The sequence below is a fragment of the Macaca thibetana genome, chromosome 12 (genome assembly GCF_024542745.1).
Source record: "Macaca thibetana thibetana isolate TM-01 chromosome 12, ASM2454274v1, whole genome shotgun sequence".
Taxonomy (NCBI): Eukaryota; Metazoa; Chordata; class Mammalia; order Primates; family Cercopithecidae; genus Macaca; species Macaca thibetana.
The window spans coordinates 42,611,399-42,627,663 of record NC_065589.1 but is presented as its reverse complement, the minus strand read 5'-3'; the positions used below and the strand labels follow the sequence as shown (position 1 = coordinate 42,627,663).

The window sequence follows — 16,265 nt, the reverse complement described above, 5'->3', positions numbered from 1 at the left end:
GCGGGCGGGCCGCCGGGCGGGGGCAGCCTGCAAGGGGCGGGAGTGTCCCTGCGTGGGGCGGCCGAGCCGGAGTTGTGTCAGTGAAGGAATCCAGTCCGGGGGCCGAGCTGGCTGCGCCCTCCGCTGCGAGCGCCGGCAGCGCGAGGCGAGCTCCGGACGGCGCGCGGCCCAGGCAGCGGCTCCCGCTCGGCCCGCCCTCCGAGCCGCAGGGGCCGCCACCGCCGCGGCGCCTCCCCTGGCGACCGCGCCCCGGGGCCCCGGCCCCGGCCCGGGACGGAGCGGCCGGCGCTCGGCACAGAGGTAAGCCTGGGACCCCCGGCCGCCGTCGCCCGGGACCCCCTCCACGCCGGGCCGGCTGGTGATGCACGGCGCGGGCGGACGCGGCGGGGCCTGCGCGGCCGGGACGGAGACTCGGCCGGGCCGAGCGTTCTGCAGCCCGGGCCGCCCAGCCTCCGCCGCCTCCCGGGGCGCTGGGTGTGGCCCGCGCTCGGCGCCGACGCGGGCTGGTGGCGCGGACCGGACGCGAAGGTCGCCGTCCTTCCTTTCTCCGGCCGGCGCGGGCGAGCGGGAGGAGGCGCCGGCTGGGACGCACAGTGGCGCTCCCCGGGCGAGCGTGTGGCCGCCGCGCTCCGACGTGGACCCGCCCGCCCCGGATCTGAATCGCCCGCGGCCGCGGTCCCTCGCCTGCCCTCCTCCCGCTCGGGCGCCCCCGTCCCCTCCCAAGCCGGAGGGAGACCCACCGCCCCCCAAGACGCTCTCTGGCCCGGAGCCGCAAAGCCCACGTCAGCTGGGACCACCCAGCCCTCGGATCCCAGCCGGGTGCGGGGGCCGCGGCCCCAGGGAACCCCGCGCCCCTGGCACCCAGCGGGAGCTGGATGCGTCGGCGTCCGCGCTGCGCGGGGGCGGGCGGGGGTGGCGAGAGCAGACGCCGAGCTCCCTGGCCGCGGGATGAAGCGGTCGCGCCGCCGCATCTGGGCGGGGGGACCCCGGAGTCCGCGGGCAGCCGACCGGAGCGGGAGATGGGGGTGTCGTGGGAGGCGTTCCCGCTGGACTCCGGCGCACTCGGAATATCACGCTGCCGCACACGCGGGGATGAAGGGCCGAGTCTTCACCTGCGCGGGGATGCGGCGGAAGCGTCGCGTCTTTGCGAGTGGAGGTTTCGCGTTCCCGCGGGGTTGGTGTGTTTGTGAACTTCACGAGCTTCTCATCCCCCCTCAATCCTGGTTTTAGCAGATGTCAGGGTTTTGGAGACCTGACACTTGCGTGAAAGATTCTTTCTGTAGGTTTTCTTTTGACTGTATTACAGGGTTTGTAGCTTGAGAACTAGTGAAAACCCTTGAACTTCAAACACAGTCTCTTTGCTTATTTTTTTAATTTGAATATTAAAATATGTACCAGCTCCCTCACAAGCCGACAGACTTTAAGACAAACAACTCTGAAATTTTAGAACCTGTTTAGAGAAAGTGGTTTTGTATCAGTACTTGAAAGAGTAAGGTCGTGTAACGTTTTTAACATCGTTTTAGTTTGTCTTAAAGGAAGGATTCATCACCACTTTGGTACTGTTTTCCAGAGTTTAAGCAGATGTATGTAATATGGCAGGGAAAAGGACAGGAAGTCAGAAATCTCTTCATTCTGAATAAAGAAAAAATACTTCAAGTAATATAACCAATTATTTTGAAAGATACCCTGAAAATAGAGTAGCCGTCTGGATAAAGTATTTGATAGGCCTTATGAAATTGTGTTGCTTAACCAGAAAGCAATGTGTTGTTAGGGCAGTTTTATCTAGTAACTGTCGTGTTTAAAAATATCTGTGTATGATATACTTTGTTGAATTTTAACTGGGGAAAAATCAACTTTGGGAATGGTTTTCTATTTGGACAAGGCAAATACTGCCGTTTCTAATTAGAGTTTTGGAATAAGCTCAAGCTGTGTTAAAACCTATTGTATGGAGCAGCAGAACAGAAAACGTGTCAAATTCTGTATCTGTGTGGCAGAAAACATGTCAAATTCTGTATCTGTGTGGCTTTAAATACACACACACAGACACACAAACTAGAGACTAGCCCCAAAAGATAGTTTGCATAAAAATACAATCACTTGAATGCAGAGAATAGCTAAAGACGTTAGTAAAAACTGAACATCTGGGAAAAGACTGTATTAATTGGCAATTTTCTTTCTTGAATCCCTGAAAATATTAAATGATTTTCTAAGAATCAACTTAGTTTAATGTGCTCATTTAGACAGGCAAAATGATCAAGACTCCTTTTGTATTCATTTTGTTTTAGGGAGCCCCCTAATGAAAGTCTTAAGTAAATAGTTTCTCCGCATGCACTGATTTTCACGAGGCCGTTGTGGAGAGAGGTATCTGTGGGCTTGTGAAGCTGCTCTGCCACACCAGTAAGGATCAGGGAAAGAAAATACTTAGGCCACACCGTTGCAGTCTTTGATTGCATGCCAATCTGAAGCATTTTATGGACCCGTTAAATGGTAACTTCTTTTACATCAGAAGTTAAGGTTTAGAAATATCTCACTTTGGGTCCTAATTTTTGTCAGCTTCTCAGTCTGCTGAATTGTGCTATCATTCACAGTGAATATTTGTGAATGGTTGTGTGTTGAAAGAGCATAGGTGGTCTTCATTCTATTACTTTATACCGTTTTAATCAGCGTTTTGTGAGGTGAGCCAGGACAAGAACTTCTGGTTACAGTTTGGATAGGATGGAAAAAGTTGAGGTTGCTCTTCATAAGATCTAAGCTGCTACCACCTGTCCCACTGTATGACAAGAGTGGAGTGTGTTTTATGTGCACTTGACAGGTGCTGCTTCGTCACTGCTTCATAGTACTTCTTTCCTAGCCATCTTCTGTAGCACTTTTACTGTCATTTGACTGTGATAATTAATCATATGTTTGTTATAATTTCTGTGCACAGAAGAGTAGATTTTACAAGCATGACAGGACATGAGAGTAGATGTCTCATATGGACAGATTTAAGTGATCGGGTCTGTTTATTGATCTCTGAATGGTTGTGCAACATTCAGCTAATCCATTTCATCACTGTTTTGCCTTAAAGTGTAATCACACAATTAAAATAAGATTTTCATGTTACAAACAGTTAAAAACCCAGTAAACATAATTATAGAAGAAAAACAAACCTTTCTTTTTTCTTCCCTTTTTTGAAGTAGTCTTGCTATGAAGGTGTTATTTCTTTGACACATCAAAATGGCTAATTTGGAGTTGTGATGCTTGTTATGTAAATAGGCCATATGTTGAATTTCTGCAGAAGCTTATTCCTTCAGTGTTGTGGTAATGGGTAGGATCCCCTAAGTAGCATAGCTGAGAAAAATAGTTTTATGAAGATATATTTCTCTCTACGACTTATATAATTTTTTATTATTTTTGTTTAATAGCTAGTGTTTTTATTTTCTAATACAAAATTTTTAAATGTGATGTTATCCTTCCTTACAGCATACAAATCTTTGTCTCTAGTACTGATCCAAACTCCATTCCTATTTATCTGCTTGCTTAATTAATAGACTTTTTATGGTGGATGTCCTGCTGTCAAGCTAAAGACTACACGCTTGATAACAAACTTTTTGTATTCTCTCTAAACTTGTTCCTTTTATGATGAAAAGACTTTCCCTTCTTGATCTGTTTAGCATTCTCTTCATCACCCAGACTGGAGATGTAGGAACCATTGCTGACTTCTCTCTCTTACTGCCTCTGTGAAACTGTGTGTCAGGTCCTGTTAACTCTTCCTTTTTGATGGTTTCTCTGAGCCACCCCTGGACAGCATTGTTAGGGGACATCTCATTCCCAGGAGATGCATGCTGTACAAGCCAAGCCCATGAGCTTTTCATTCTTCACTCTCCCGGATCGGATAGGAGGCCGTCAGCCATCACTGTTTCTAGGATGATTATAGTCTACACCTTGGTCTCTCTGTAATTGAGTTTTCCGCATTCTACGCACTTCCACCATATCAACCTTCCTAAAACTCTTCCCTCCGAACTCTTCTCCAAGGATTGTTTCATGGGAACAATACTTTAGCATTGTTCAGTATTGCACCATAGTGCAAATACTTTCCATGACCTCCCCCATTGCTCATCCTCTCAACTTGGTTTCAGTGTACCTCACAGTGTTGCCCCAAATTAACTTACCAAATTATTTTCTACTTCTTTCCAACATGAACCTTCTGTTTCTACTAGTTGGATCTCACTGCCCTTCTAAGATGACATGCTCATTTTCATGTGTCCTTTTTTTGTTCATGCCCTGCCTTTTAGAATGTCTCTTTTCTTTTTTACTCTGACCTAACCACATTCTTCAAGTCAGCCTGCCCTGGTCATGTTACTCTCATTGGTTCTTTCTGCCCTTTTGTTTGCATAGTTCCTCTAGACCATCGGATCCTTTTTTACGCTGTTTCATGCTTCATTCTTGCTTTCTCAACTAGATAGCAAGTTCCTTCAGGGCATTGATATGCCTTTTATTCTGTCTACAGGCCCTGGCCATAGGAAGCACTTGATAAATACACCCATAAAATGAATAAATGTAAGAGTGATTTTTTTAAAATGATGGGCTTTGATATTGACTCTGTACTGTTCACCATTGGGTCCTCAGAGCCTAACTCACAGCCTGACACATAGTCATGACCTCAGTAAATATTTGTTAACTTAGAAATTCATGTTGACATTGGATAAAAGGGACAGGCATTTGAAGGAGGCGTCTGTCAAGGGTTTTTTTCCCCATTTTTCTTCAGTGGTTCTAATCAGCTTCTCCATTCATCAGCTGTGAGAATTCTGAGGACTCGGCATTTCCCAGAGTTGGGATAATGATGGAGTCTGGCAGTTGTGAGTTGGAATTAAGAAGCCTGTAGTTATTTTAAGGTGGAGTGATGGGCCCCAGTACTAAGCAAAAAAAAGCATTCAGGCTTTATGCCAGTATTTTATACGTCAAACAATTAGGCTAAAGTTATCAGTTATATAAAAGTTCAGCTAATTGGCTCTAAAATTTCAGACTGTATTTATTGCAGGCTGCTCAAGTTTTTCATTTAAAAGCATCCTTGTAGATTAAAAAAAAATACATCTGGGCACCCATCTGAGGGTGAAAGGTGATGTAGGGAAGAGTCTACCACATCCCATTGTATTCAGGACCAAATTTAATTCTTTAGTAAGAATTTTGTACAAGTCACTGTTTCTGCTGGGAAGGAGTATATAGCCTAGAAGGAAAAATAACAGACGTATCCCAGAAACAAAGGTCTAACAGAGCACAGAAGGGAAAAAAATCTTCTTCTGTTGGAGAGTGGAGGGGGTCTTCTTAGAATGACAGTTGTTTGAGGTGATTACTGAAAAGATCTGGATAAGATTTCAGTGTTACTGGGAATATAAGGGTGAGGGAAGGGTGATGTGAGTGAATTCCAGGGCCAATTTGTTGGCTTTACATCAGCGCTCTTATAGTACTCCTGCTTCTGACTTGAACACAGCTAGGAGTCTTCTGAGCATTGGTGGGCTGCAGTGTTCAATAATGGAACCTAAAGGATATATAGATACCTGCAGTAATTACGTGTGGTGCCAAGTGCTGAACTGACTATGACACAAAGCGAAAAATAAATCTTGGAAGCAATATAACCAGTGTGTTCCTGGATAGCATCCAGCTCACTTAGAATGCTCAAAAAGGCCTCCTGCATTATGGAAATGCCACTGAAGGTTGACACTTTCACAGTAATGTAAATAATGAGAGGTCCACCCTGGATTGTGTTCCCAAGCAGCCAGCCATCTGTGGGACACTGTGCAGTGCACCTAGCCGAGCTGAGTAAAGGTGTAAACACAGTGTTAGGTAGAACCCCCATTCTGATTTTGTGGAACTACTCCCATGGTCTGTAAAGCTAGGGCCAGTGGGAATGTTTGAGGAATACAGATTTTGGGTCAATATATGGGAAGTTGCACCATTATAGATTGTGCCATTTCAGGAGGTGATAGGCCCCCATCACTAAACATGTATAAGCATAGCCTATACCAGGCAATATCTTATTTGATTATATGCATTCTCTCCTTTATTCTCAAAACAGTGCTATGAAGTACATGCTCCTATTACTCCAGTTTTACTGAAGAGCAAAACTGAAGCCTAGAAAGGTTGAGTAGCTAGTAATTTGTAGATCAGGTATAAAGCCCAGGCAGTTTGCGGGCAGAAACTGCATATGCACTGAGATGAAGAAAGGATGCAAACATTAGGTGGCCTTATGGATTTTCAAGGTTCCTTCCTAACACTAGGATTGATTCTTTAATTCACCTTAGGGATCAAGATGCTAGCTATTGCAAAGTACTAATTCAATATCAGCACCCAGTTCCTAGAGATTCAGAACAAAGTGAATACAGTCATCATCATCATAGTTATCACTTATTGATCATCTTATCATATTATTTAAACCTCAAAGGAATCTTGGAAGGTAAGGATTATATATCCTTATTGGAAAGGGAAACTGAAGCTCAGGGAAGTTACATAACTTGATTGAGTCTGCAGAGTTGATAAGTGGCAGATGAATCTGGTGTCTGAAACCCAGGCCCTGCTTTTTGTGATACCACCCTGTGAGGTAACACATGGTGACACTGAAAATATTTACCTATCAGTCTGCACAGAAACCAACAAGTCAGAGAGATACTAGCTGTCAACAACCCCTGTGGCTCTGCAGGTGATGAGTATCACCTGAGGTGATGTTTAGGAGTAGTTTGAAGGTGTGTGAAAGGCTGTGTAATCTACCAAGACCACAGGTCTGGAGCTCTAGTGACTTCTTCCCATGCTCAGCATTTATTTGATTTTATACATGATAAGTAGTACCATTAAAGAAAGAGAAAGCCTTCACGGATAACTATATTACATTTATGTTTCTAATTAAGGAAAAATGGTTTTGCAGTGGTGATCTGTGTACCTTATAAATGGCAGGCTCTATTCCCACTCCTTTTCTTCCTCTCCCTTATTCCAGTCTGAGACTAATCTCTCTTGCTTCCTCGGGGATCTTGCTTCATTATCTTTTCTTCAGGGTCTCAATTATCCTTTTCTTTTAGCCTACAAACGTACGTAAGTCTTGTTCTTTATAAAAACAGAAATGATGAATGCCTTTGGTCGCTTCTTTTTAGGTTTGGGTATGTTTCCTTATTCCTGGTCTTAGCAGGCAGCTCCTTCAAGTTCAGGTCCTCGTACACATCCTGCACCTCGCCACCTTCCTTTCATCTTCAACCCCCTACACTCCTGTCCTCTCCTAATGACCACCTCTGTCTAGATAATGGACCACCATTATCTAAAATGTTGATAGTCACAACATTCTTAAAATGTTGCCCACCTGTTTTCTGAGTTATCCGTTTCTCCTAATTTTCTTTCTTGTCCAGCTGCTGTGTATTTGGACTTCTCTTTACTGTCCTCCCTTCCTCTCAAACAGTAGCATCCCCTACAGTTGAGCCCTCAGCCCTCTGCTCACTCTCCACATTTGCCCCATGGCAGCACATCTTCTGTTTTCTTCTACTGCCACCTATATGCTATTGATTCCATTGGAAATCTGCATCTCCAGCCTTGAAATCTTATCTGACATGTGTTCCAAGTATCTTTAACTCAACAAGTTCAAAACATCACTTCCCCAACTTCAATCCAGCATACTCCTTCTGTGTTTTCTATCTCAATGAATGAAACCTGCTTCACCAAGTTTAAAACCTAGGACAACTTCTTTGCCTTCTTCAACCCCTACATTTTATATAAGACTGTCTTTTCAGACTCTCTTGAATCTGCCCTTTTCTCCATGTATCATAACCTTCATTACTGCCGTGGTTCAGGCCCTCATCCCTTCTCTTGAGGATTATTGCAGCAGCCTCACAACTGGTCTCTCTGGCTTCTGCCTGGCCTGTCTCCAGTTTGTTCCTCACACTGCTGCCTTTCTGAAAGGCAAATCTGATTACGACACTCCACTGCTTAAAATCCTTCAGAAGAGTTTCTGCATCTTCAGGTTAAAATCTAAGCTCCCTGGTATGGCACGAAAGCTTCTTTGTGATCTGGGCCTTCCTTTCAGGTGTGTGTCAGTCTCCTCTAATGATCCTGGTCCCTACTGTCTGCCCCTGCCCATAGCATCTCTACTAAAGGAAAGAAATGATAGGAGGGATGGGAACAGAGGAGAGATGATAGACCTGCTGTTCAGTACTGTAGCCACTAGCTACATGTGGCTGTTGGGCGCTGGAAATACAGCTAGTCCAAGTTGAGATGTGTGTAAGTGTGAAATACACCATGATTTGAGACAATATAAAAAATGTAAAATTTCTCCTTTAACAAATTGTAATATTGACTACATGTTGAAACAGCAATAGTTTTGATATAGTGGGTTAAACAAAATATATTACTAAAATTAATTTCACATATTTTTTATTTTTTAAAATGTGATTACTTATTGGATGTTAACATGTGACATAAAGAAAAAATAATAAAATAAAATGTGATTACTAGAAAATTAAACCACCTGTGTGCTCACATTATAGTTCTATTGGACAGCATTGTTAGGGAACATCTCATTCCCAGGAGATGCATCCTGTACGAGCCAAGCCCATGAGCTTTTTGAATGATTAAGTCAGTCCTATTGGCATAGAGAAGTAGCAGTTGCTCATTTTTTTCTATCCAGAGGTATGAAATGTTTGGATAAGATTCAGAATTGGAGAGACAGATTCTGAACACTACAGCCAGGAGTTATATGTACAATGGGTATAGTGTGGAAAGCACTATTAAAGCACATCTGTCTCAGCAGGCCCACCCAGCCATCATCAGGAGTGGGAGGCAGGAATTCTCGTGGTGTGGTAGAAGAAGGATTTGAGGTAGACAGGAGGAACAAGGGAAGGGAAAGTGGAGTCACATTCCCTGGAAGCCTCCTACTTGTGAGAAACCAGCCAAAACCTTGAGAGCCAGGTCTCTGAGATTCCCCATCCTGCCATTGATTCTTCCTAGTGGGCTAAGTCCCAACTTCCCTACTCTCTGGCTGTAGGATCCTGAACAAGTTAATGAATCAGTGAATCTGGAGTCTGAAAAATATGCACACTATACAGTCATTGTGCGTCAAACAAAATGATGTGCCCCAAGCTGATAAGGGCTGTACAGAAATCTGTTATGCCTTAAGACACTGAGGGCAGTAATCTGTGGATGAGTTGGTTTGAAGAGCTTTGAGGGAAGGGCATATGGGCTGTCAGAAAGACCTGGAAGATAGCACGTGTTGCCTTAAGAGATATGCAGAGCTTCTGGCTAACACAGTGAAACCCCATCTCTTCTAAAAATACAAAAAAAAAAAAAAAAAATGAGCCAGGCATGTTGGTGGGTGCCTGTAGTCCCAGCTACTCGGGAGGCTGAGGCAAGAGAATGGCGTGAACCCAGGAGACGGAGCTTGCAGTGGGCCGAGATCACGCCACTGCACTGCAGTCTGGGCGACAGTGAGAGACTCTATCTCAGAAAAAAAAAATATGCAGAGCTTTATATGTTCATGTTGCAAAAGCCAATCTTTGGTAGGAAACCAGATCTTATCAGGTTGGATCAGGAAGGGGAAACCCTCCTGGAAGATTTGATGGGAAGAAACTGTGACTGTCAAGAGGACAGTCCAGTAGGATTAGATTCCAGTGAACTCTGATAGGCAGTGTGACTCAGTGTCTTCTCTTGTGGTGGTTTGCCTGCTATAGTCTGTTGGACTCTTAAATTCTGAGAGCTTCCTCTGTTGGTTTCAACCTGGGCAGCTGGTTTTATTTGCTTTATGAGTAGGCATTTTGTATAAGATTTTGTTAGGGGCAAAGGTTCTTGTGCTAAAAACAAAAGTTTGAAAGTCCTATATTATAGAAAATGGCCTGAGTGGTGACTACCTTGATGTGGTTATTTCTCCCTCATTTGCAGGATCTAGGACCAGTTTAGGCCCTTTCCAGAGGGAATACAGCTTCCTTTCATCTGAACCTTAGCGACTTAGCAGATCGACCTTGCAGTTTGCCTTGTCCAGGTAGTTTAGCCAGGTAGCCATAACTCACTCTTGTTCTTGGGTAAATGAGTTTTCACTTTTGTACTGGGTTCCACCTTGTCTCCTACATTCCCAAGTCCTGGATTTGTGTTCTTGTGGAGGGACCCCAAGTTGTCTTAGGTAAGGGTCCTGTTACATTTCTCCAAGCCTTCTTGGGACAGTAGTGTCCCTAGGGCTGGACCACTGCTACTCCCTTCTAGGCCTCTTTAGTACTGAGAACTACCAGCAGGGGTCAGGAAACCTAATAGATACTTAGAATTGAATAACTTGCCTAGAGCTTGGCTTTTCCCTGGTTCCAGACCCCTGACAGCAAACATTGCTTGCTAGTTTGCTGTCCCGTTGGTCTCTGAGTCCCATTTGTACAACTTGGAAGGAGAAGGGAAGACAGATATAGGACTGATTTTCTTAAATTATGATACATTCATGTCTTTGTCTCTAGTGGTCTTATGTGTGTATGAGAAAGGTGGCTGCCTTTATGTTGTGATTTCAGAATCCATACTGCTGAAAAGGGCACTTCAAATACCAAGTTTCTCTTTTTTGCTCTCCAATATGTGAAAGCCTACATTATAAAAACTCTAGTTTCCTAAGACCAGTATGATTTAGAAGAAAAAGAGGACAGGCTTTGGCACTTGAAAGACCTGATTTTGAGTCATGCAATTACTGGCTATATGAACTTGAGCAAGTTATTTAATCTTTCTGAACCCCAGTTTTCTTATGTATGAAGTGAAGTAATGCCTACAATTTTGTTATATTTTGTTATGACTAAATAAGATAAAATATAAAGTGCCTGGCACCAGGGCCTAAAATGCAAATGCTATGGAGGTGGTAAGTCAAACTTACCCTCATATCTCAATGTATCTCAATTCACCCTCCTTACGTTGAATAATTTTATAGACCTTTCCCTGAGACTGATCAGGAAGAGGATATGAAATCTGGGGCAAGGGGCCCAGATTTTACCCAGCCAAGGGTGAAAAAGGACCAGAAGGAAGTTACCTTCACATTTTGCTTAAGTCCCATCCTCCCTGTGGTTTGCATTTGTGAAAATGTTCATCTGAGGTTATAGGTATAGCATGAAGCCTTGGAAAAAAGGCATGTTTACATCCTCTGCCAGGATAGCATAACAATTAACAAAGCAGGTTTTTGAATCTCTGAATAGTCAGGTGCACTGCCATCAAAATAAATTTTTGTTTCTATTCTTTGCTGATAGATTACAAATAAAGAAAGCCACTAAAATATCCTGAAAAAGAAGATTTATATATGAATTGGACACCAGGGACAGATTTTTCACACTTATTTTGTTGGAGCCGTTCTTAGCTGTGGGTGTTTGGGAAGTTCTTTTGTTGCAGCTTTGTTGCTTACAAGAGGGAAAAAGCTTTAGTATACTAAGGTAAGAATGATTTTGATTGGAGGCAATATTGTTCTCAGTGTGGGCTGACTTTCATGTATTGTAGTGATTACCAGTACATAGCCGAGAAAACCCATTTGTTGAAGTGCTGTAAACAGCAGATAGTCTGATCTCAAATACTGCCCTGATCGACAAGTGTTTATTGTAGGAATGTGGTCTGTCCTATAATCTTTTAAGGGAAAAGGGGAAGATGTTATGCCAGTCACTGTGACTGCAAATGTCCTGATCTGGCAGGTCTTTTTCCTTTCTCGTTAAATAACGAGAAATCTGTGGAATCTGAATGGTGGATTCAGTACATGCACTGAGCCTCCCGTGACTCGCTCAGCTCTTGATGCAATTGATCACTCCACTGTAATTCCATACCCTCGATTTTAGTGCCATATCAAAATCATGAACACTCAAGGAGACTATGTAAATCTACTTCCTCAAAAATTAGAAATAATGGCACTAAAGATGTTATTTAATGCTGGTTTGTGACACTGAATATATAAACTCATTCATTGTTCTGGTACTCCCTGAACAAGAACTGTTTCGGTTGCAGTGGATGATACCAACTAAGGTTTCCATGGCAACGCTAATTTATAATTTCCAAACTTTTGTAGAATTTCACCTTCTGGACTCTCCTAGATTGCACTTAAATTTACATTTTTCCCCCTCATTTATTAAGGTGAGGCATATTTAGATATTACTTACAGGTATGTACTAGGAGTATCTTCATGAAACTCACTGATAAGAAATTAGATGTGTAGAAAGCAGGCATTGGAAACAGAAAATGGATAATGTGGTCTAACATCCCACCAAATGCAGGAATTCTTTCCACATTATCCCAGTTGCCATTTGAACCAGCCAGGAATGAGGAGTTTGGTCAACATTTTATGATGCCAAGTAATGCTTATGACAGTAGTCTGCAATGCTCCTGGACCTTAAGTCCCTTTCGATGTGGACTTCATGTTATTTGTGATTGGACCAATACTTCATCAAGCACAGGTGGACACAGATATTTGTAAAACCTCTTCCCAGTGGTGCACTGAAGCCTGCCTCCCTGCAGCTTCCCTATTGGTCTTCCATCCGCCCTTTGGATGCCACAGAAGAAATATGCACCTTCTCTGTGGTCGCTCTTCAAATATTTGACCATAGCTATTGTATCTCCTCCTCGAAGTCTTCTCCTTTCAGGGCTATGCAGTTCTAGTTCTCTTAACTGATAGTTCTCATCCTGTTAACATTCCTCTGGGCACCCACCACTCTGTCAATGCCATCTTAAAAATGAGGCATCTGGCCAGATGTTGTGGCTCACACCTGTAATCCCAACACTTTGAAGGCCGAGGTGGGGCTATCACTTGAAGTCAGGAGTTTGAGACCAGCCTGGCCAATATGGCAAAACCCCATCTCTACTAAAAATACAAAAATTAGCTGAGCGTGGTGGCGCATGGCTGTAGTCCCAGCTACTCAGGAGGCTGAGGCAGGAAAATCACTTGAACCCCGAAGGTGGAGCTTGCGGTGAGCCAAGATTGCACCACTGCACTCCAGCACTCTGGCTTAGACAACAGAGCAAGACCCCATCTCAAAACAAAACAAAACAAAACAAAACAAAAAAACAAGAGGCATCTTGAATGCAACAGCCTACTCCTGACTGAGTACTCTGAATGGTAGAAAACACTAGGCTGCTATTCACTCCCTTGATCAGGGCACCCTTCTTTTATTAATCTAGTCAAATACTGTGTGGGCCTCACTTGTAAATTGGGAGCAGCACATTGTTCATATACGAAGCTAAAGAAACCTTCCAAGCTTTTTTTCTTAACAACTACTACAAAGCCAGGTCTCCTTTGTTCTTTACTTGAGCAGTGAATCATGTGTGCCTACTTAGAGGACTTTACATACATTTATCCTACATTTTGTCTCTTTTTGTCAAATTATTTTTCCTCTTTATCAAGACGGCTTTGAATTCTAAAATTTTTAAATTCAATATATTAGTGATGTTAGACTTTTACATATTTGTCAATTGCACACTTGGAAATGTTACTTTGTCGTTGAAATTTGACCAAGATAGGCCAAAGGCAGAGCCCTGTGACATTCTGCAAGAGAATTATTAACATCAGTATGTGAATTTTTTTTTTTTTTTAACTAGCTTGACAGTCTTTCACTTATGTTTACTTTCTTGTCCAAGAGCATAGAGTCAGGGAAAGTCTTAGTCAAATGCCTTAGTAATGAAATCATTATTGGTCCACTTATTGCCACTCAGTAGAACCCCTATGATAAAGAATAAGATTCATGAGAGTAATTTTTAGATTGCATTAATTTTTCTTTTGAAAAATTTCTGGGAAAAGCATGTAAATCACCTTATTTTTAATGTATCTAAGAGAAAATAATTTTGTAAAATAAAATCAAACTTCACCTATCATTTCAACTCATATGAACTTGTTTGGTTCAAAGGAATTGCTATGTAATACATCATTCTATTCTCTTTACAGAATCATTACTCTTAAAAAGAATTGGTGGGGTGATAGGAAATTACTCCATAGGTGTCACTCCAACACATCATGATATTCTCACCTCCTGGGACAGAGAGTCATCAGGCTGAGGCATGTCCAAACAGCATGCCAGCCTGTGTAGATGGCTCCATGACAGTATCACTGACGTGACCATGACAGAGAGAGCTCTGATGGCATTGTGTCACTAATGGATGTGTTTTCACTAAGCTGAAAATTCTGTTATTTGAAAAGCGGTTTATTTTTCCTCCCACACAAATTCTTTGACTCTCATATTAATGTCAAATATCTGTCAAGTAACACATATGGTGCTTTCTGTGCTGTATTTTATTGTACTCATGTACAAAATAGTTTTTTAAAAAACATGTTGTCTGCCTTGGACTAGATGGAAAAAAAGCAATTTAAAAGAATAGTATTCTTAAGAAACACAAATCTATAATATATCAAGGAATAAATGATTGCTTCATAAAAATACTAGTGTTTGTGTCATACTTTATATTTTTCAAAGTGCTTTCATGCACCTTCTTTTGAAAAAAAAATCTGATGTTAAAAATAATACGTACTCTTTGGATGTGGAAACTACTGAAATGGATAAAAAATTAATTACAAGTCAACTAAAATTTCACCTCTGAGAGATTCTCACTGTTAGCATTTGGTGTTTCCCTTTCAGATGTGCATTTGTGTGAGGTTTTGAGTGTATGTGCATATGTATATTTGTGTGTTTTAAACTAGCTCTTGGTGGACCCAGGAGGTTTGTACTGAAAAATCAGCATGACATAGTCAGTAAAGAGCTTTGGAATCAGGCACTTGGAGATTTCAACCCTGGCTATACAACTTATATAGTGACTATGAATTCCTTAAACTCTCTAAACCTTAATTTCTACTTCTATAAAATGGGGATAATACTATATACCTAGTAAGTTTATTGTAAAAATGAATAAGATAATACAAATAAAGTACATAGTAGGGTTCTTGGCCCATAGCATATGCTCAGCAAATGTGAACTATTTTTATTATGCAGGTTTTCTTTTCTGCTTTCTTCACTTAAATTCTGGAGTAAAAATTTCCTTGTCATAAAATATTATTTGAAAAGTATTTAGAATGATTGCATAAATTTCAGTATATGAATATACTTTAATGTTATTCTATGGATAAACAATTCTTAATTCACTGTGATCACAAAGAACACCACAGCTAATATCCTTTACATTATGTTTTGTGAATAGACAACAAATTCAAAATGAATTACTAATCACATTTTATGAAGAGGCAGAAAAAAACTGACAATTCTTTAGTGTCTATTAATGTTCCAGGTTATATGCTATGTTCTTTACAACAAAATTCTCTTTTAACTTTCACAACCCCTTTAAGGTAAGTCTGTTACGCCCATTTTTCAGATGACAGAGCTCTGAGGGAAGATAAGTCGTTCGCTCAAGGTCACAGAGAGATAGGGATGGTAGAGATGGTGTTTGAAGCCAGCGTCGGATTTCAAAGCTTACACTTTTTCCATTCTGGCATGTAGTTCATGCCTATCTTTTTGAGGCTTGCAGAATGAATAGTTAGCATTGTGCCTTCTACAAAATGTCACTTGGTGCCACATGAAAGATAGGATACTTGGCTGGAATGCTTGACTTACTCAGTATAGTACCTCTTGCATGTGTGTATTCTTATATGTGTTGGAATCAAGCCTCATTAAAATAAGGTGTTAACTAAAGGAAATGAAGCATTGATATGATTATTTGATGAAAGGAAACCTCAAGGAAGAAAATATTTATTGAGCTGATAATATAAAACTCTTCTTTGTTTTAGTTGTACGGACTAAGCCAGAATCACTTATCTCCCTAGGAATCTGGGTATTTCACGTAAGTCAGTTTAGGAATTAAGCAGTAACAACGCCAAAGTAAATTGATGCTGTCAAAGGAATTGTACGTTTCATTACTTGTATATTAGGGGTTGAATGGAAAAAATACCTCTTTAGCCTTAGCTGTAAGCTGATACATCAGGAAAGAGCTGTAATAATTGCTATAGGTATAAGTATAGATATATGAGAGATGAAGTATACTAGGATAAGCCCCCAAAGAATTATTTGGTGAACTGACAAGTTGTCTTTAAAAAGTCAGCCATTCAGAACATTTCTCTTGGCAGCTCTCAAATCTGACTTACAGTGTGTACTGTGGCAGCCAATTTTGTAGGAAAAATGCATAATTAATGTGAAGATCAAGGTACAGGTATTGCCAGTCAGTACCTAACACACAGTTTCTTAGAACAAAGGAGCAATTGAAGTTGTCTTTTAATAGGGTAATCCTGGTTTGTCATTTTGTGGGTTTCAATTCTTAGTAAAAATGGGGGGAAAAAACCCAGCTCTAGG

The 16,265-nt window shown here is 41.9% G+C and overlaps 1 protein-coding gene across 14 annotated transcripts in view; it reads left to right on the top strand.

Moving 5' to 3' along the window:
• The window catches only part of SPATS2L (spermatogenesis associated serine rich 2 like), a 1,108,221-nt gene that overhangs the window by 937,868 nt on the left and 154,088 nt on the right, over positions 1-16,265 (top strand). For 2 of the 14 annotated variants that reach the window (XM_050750705.1, XM_050750700.1), the window contains exon 1: positions 1,161-1,178. The exons of 9 other annotated variants lie outside the window; for them this stretch is intronic. Coding sequence is in view for 1 of the 5 variants with exons in the window: in XM_050750704.1 (XP_050606661.1) it covers positions 2,485-2,487 (3 nt within the window). In the remaining 4 variants the exon portion in view is untranslated. Of the gene's footprint in view, positions 1-244; positions 301-1,157; positions 1,179-1,327; positions 2,488-16,265 lie in introns of those variants that run through there. 3 more of the 14 variants (XM_050750707.1, XM_050750716.1, XM_050750704.1) reach the window with 3 other exon arrangements.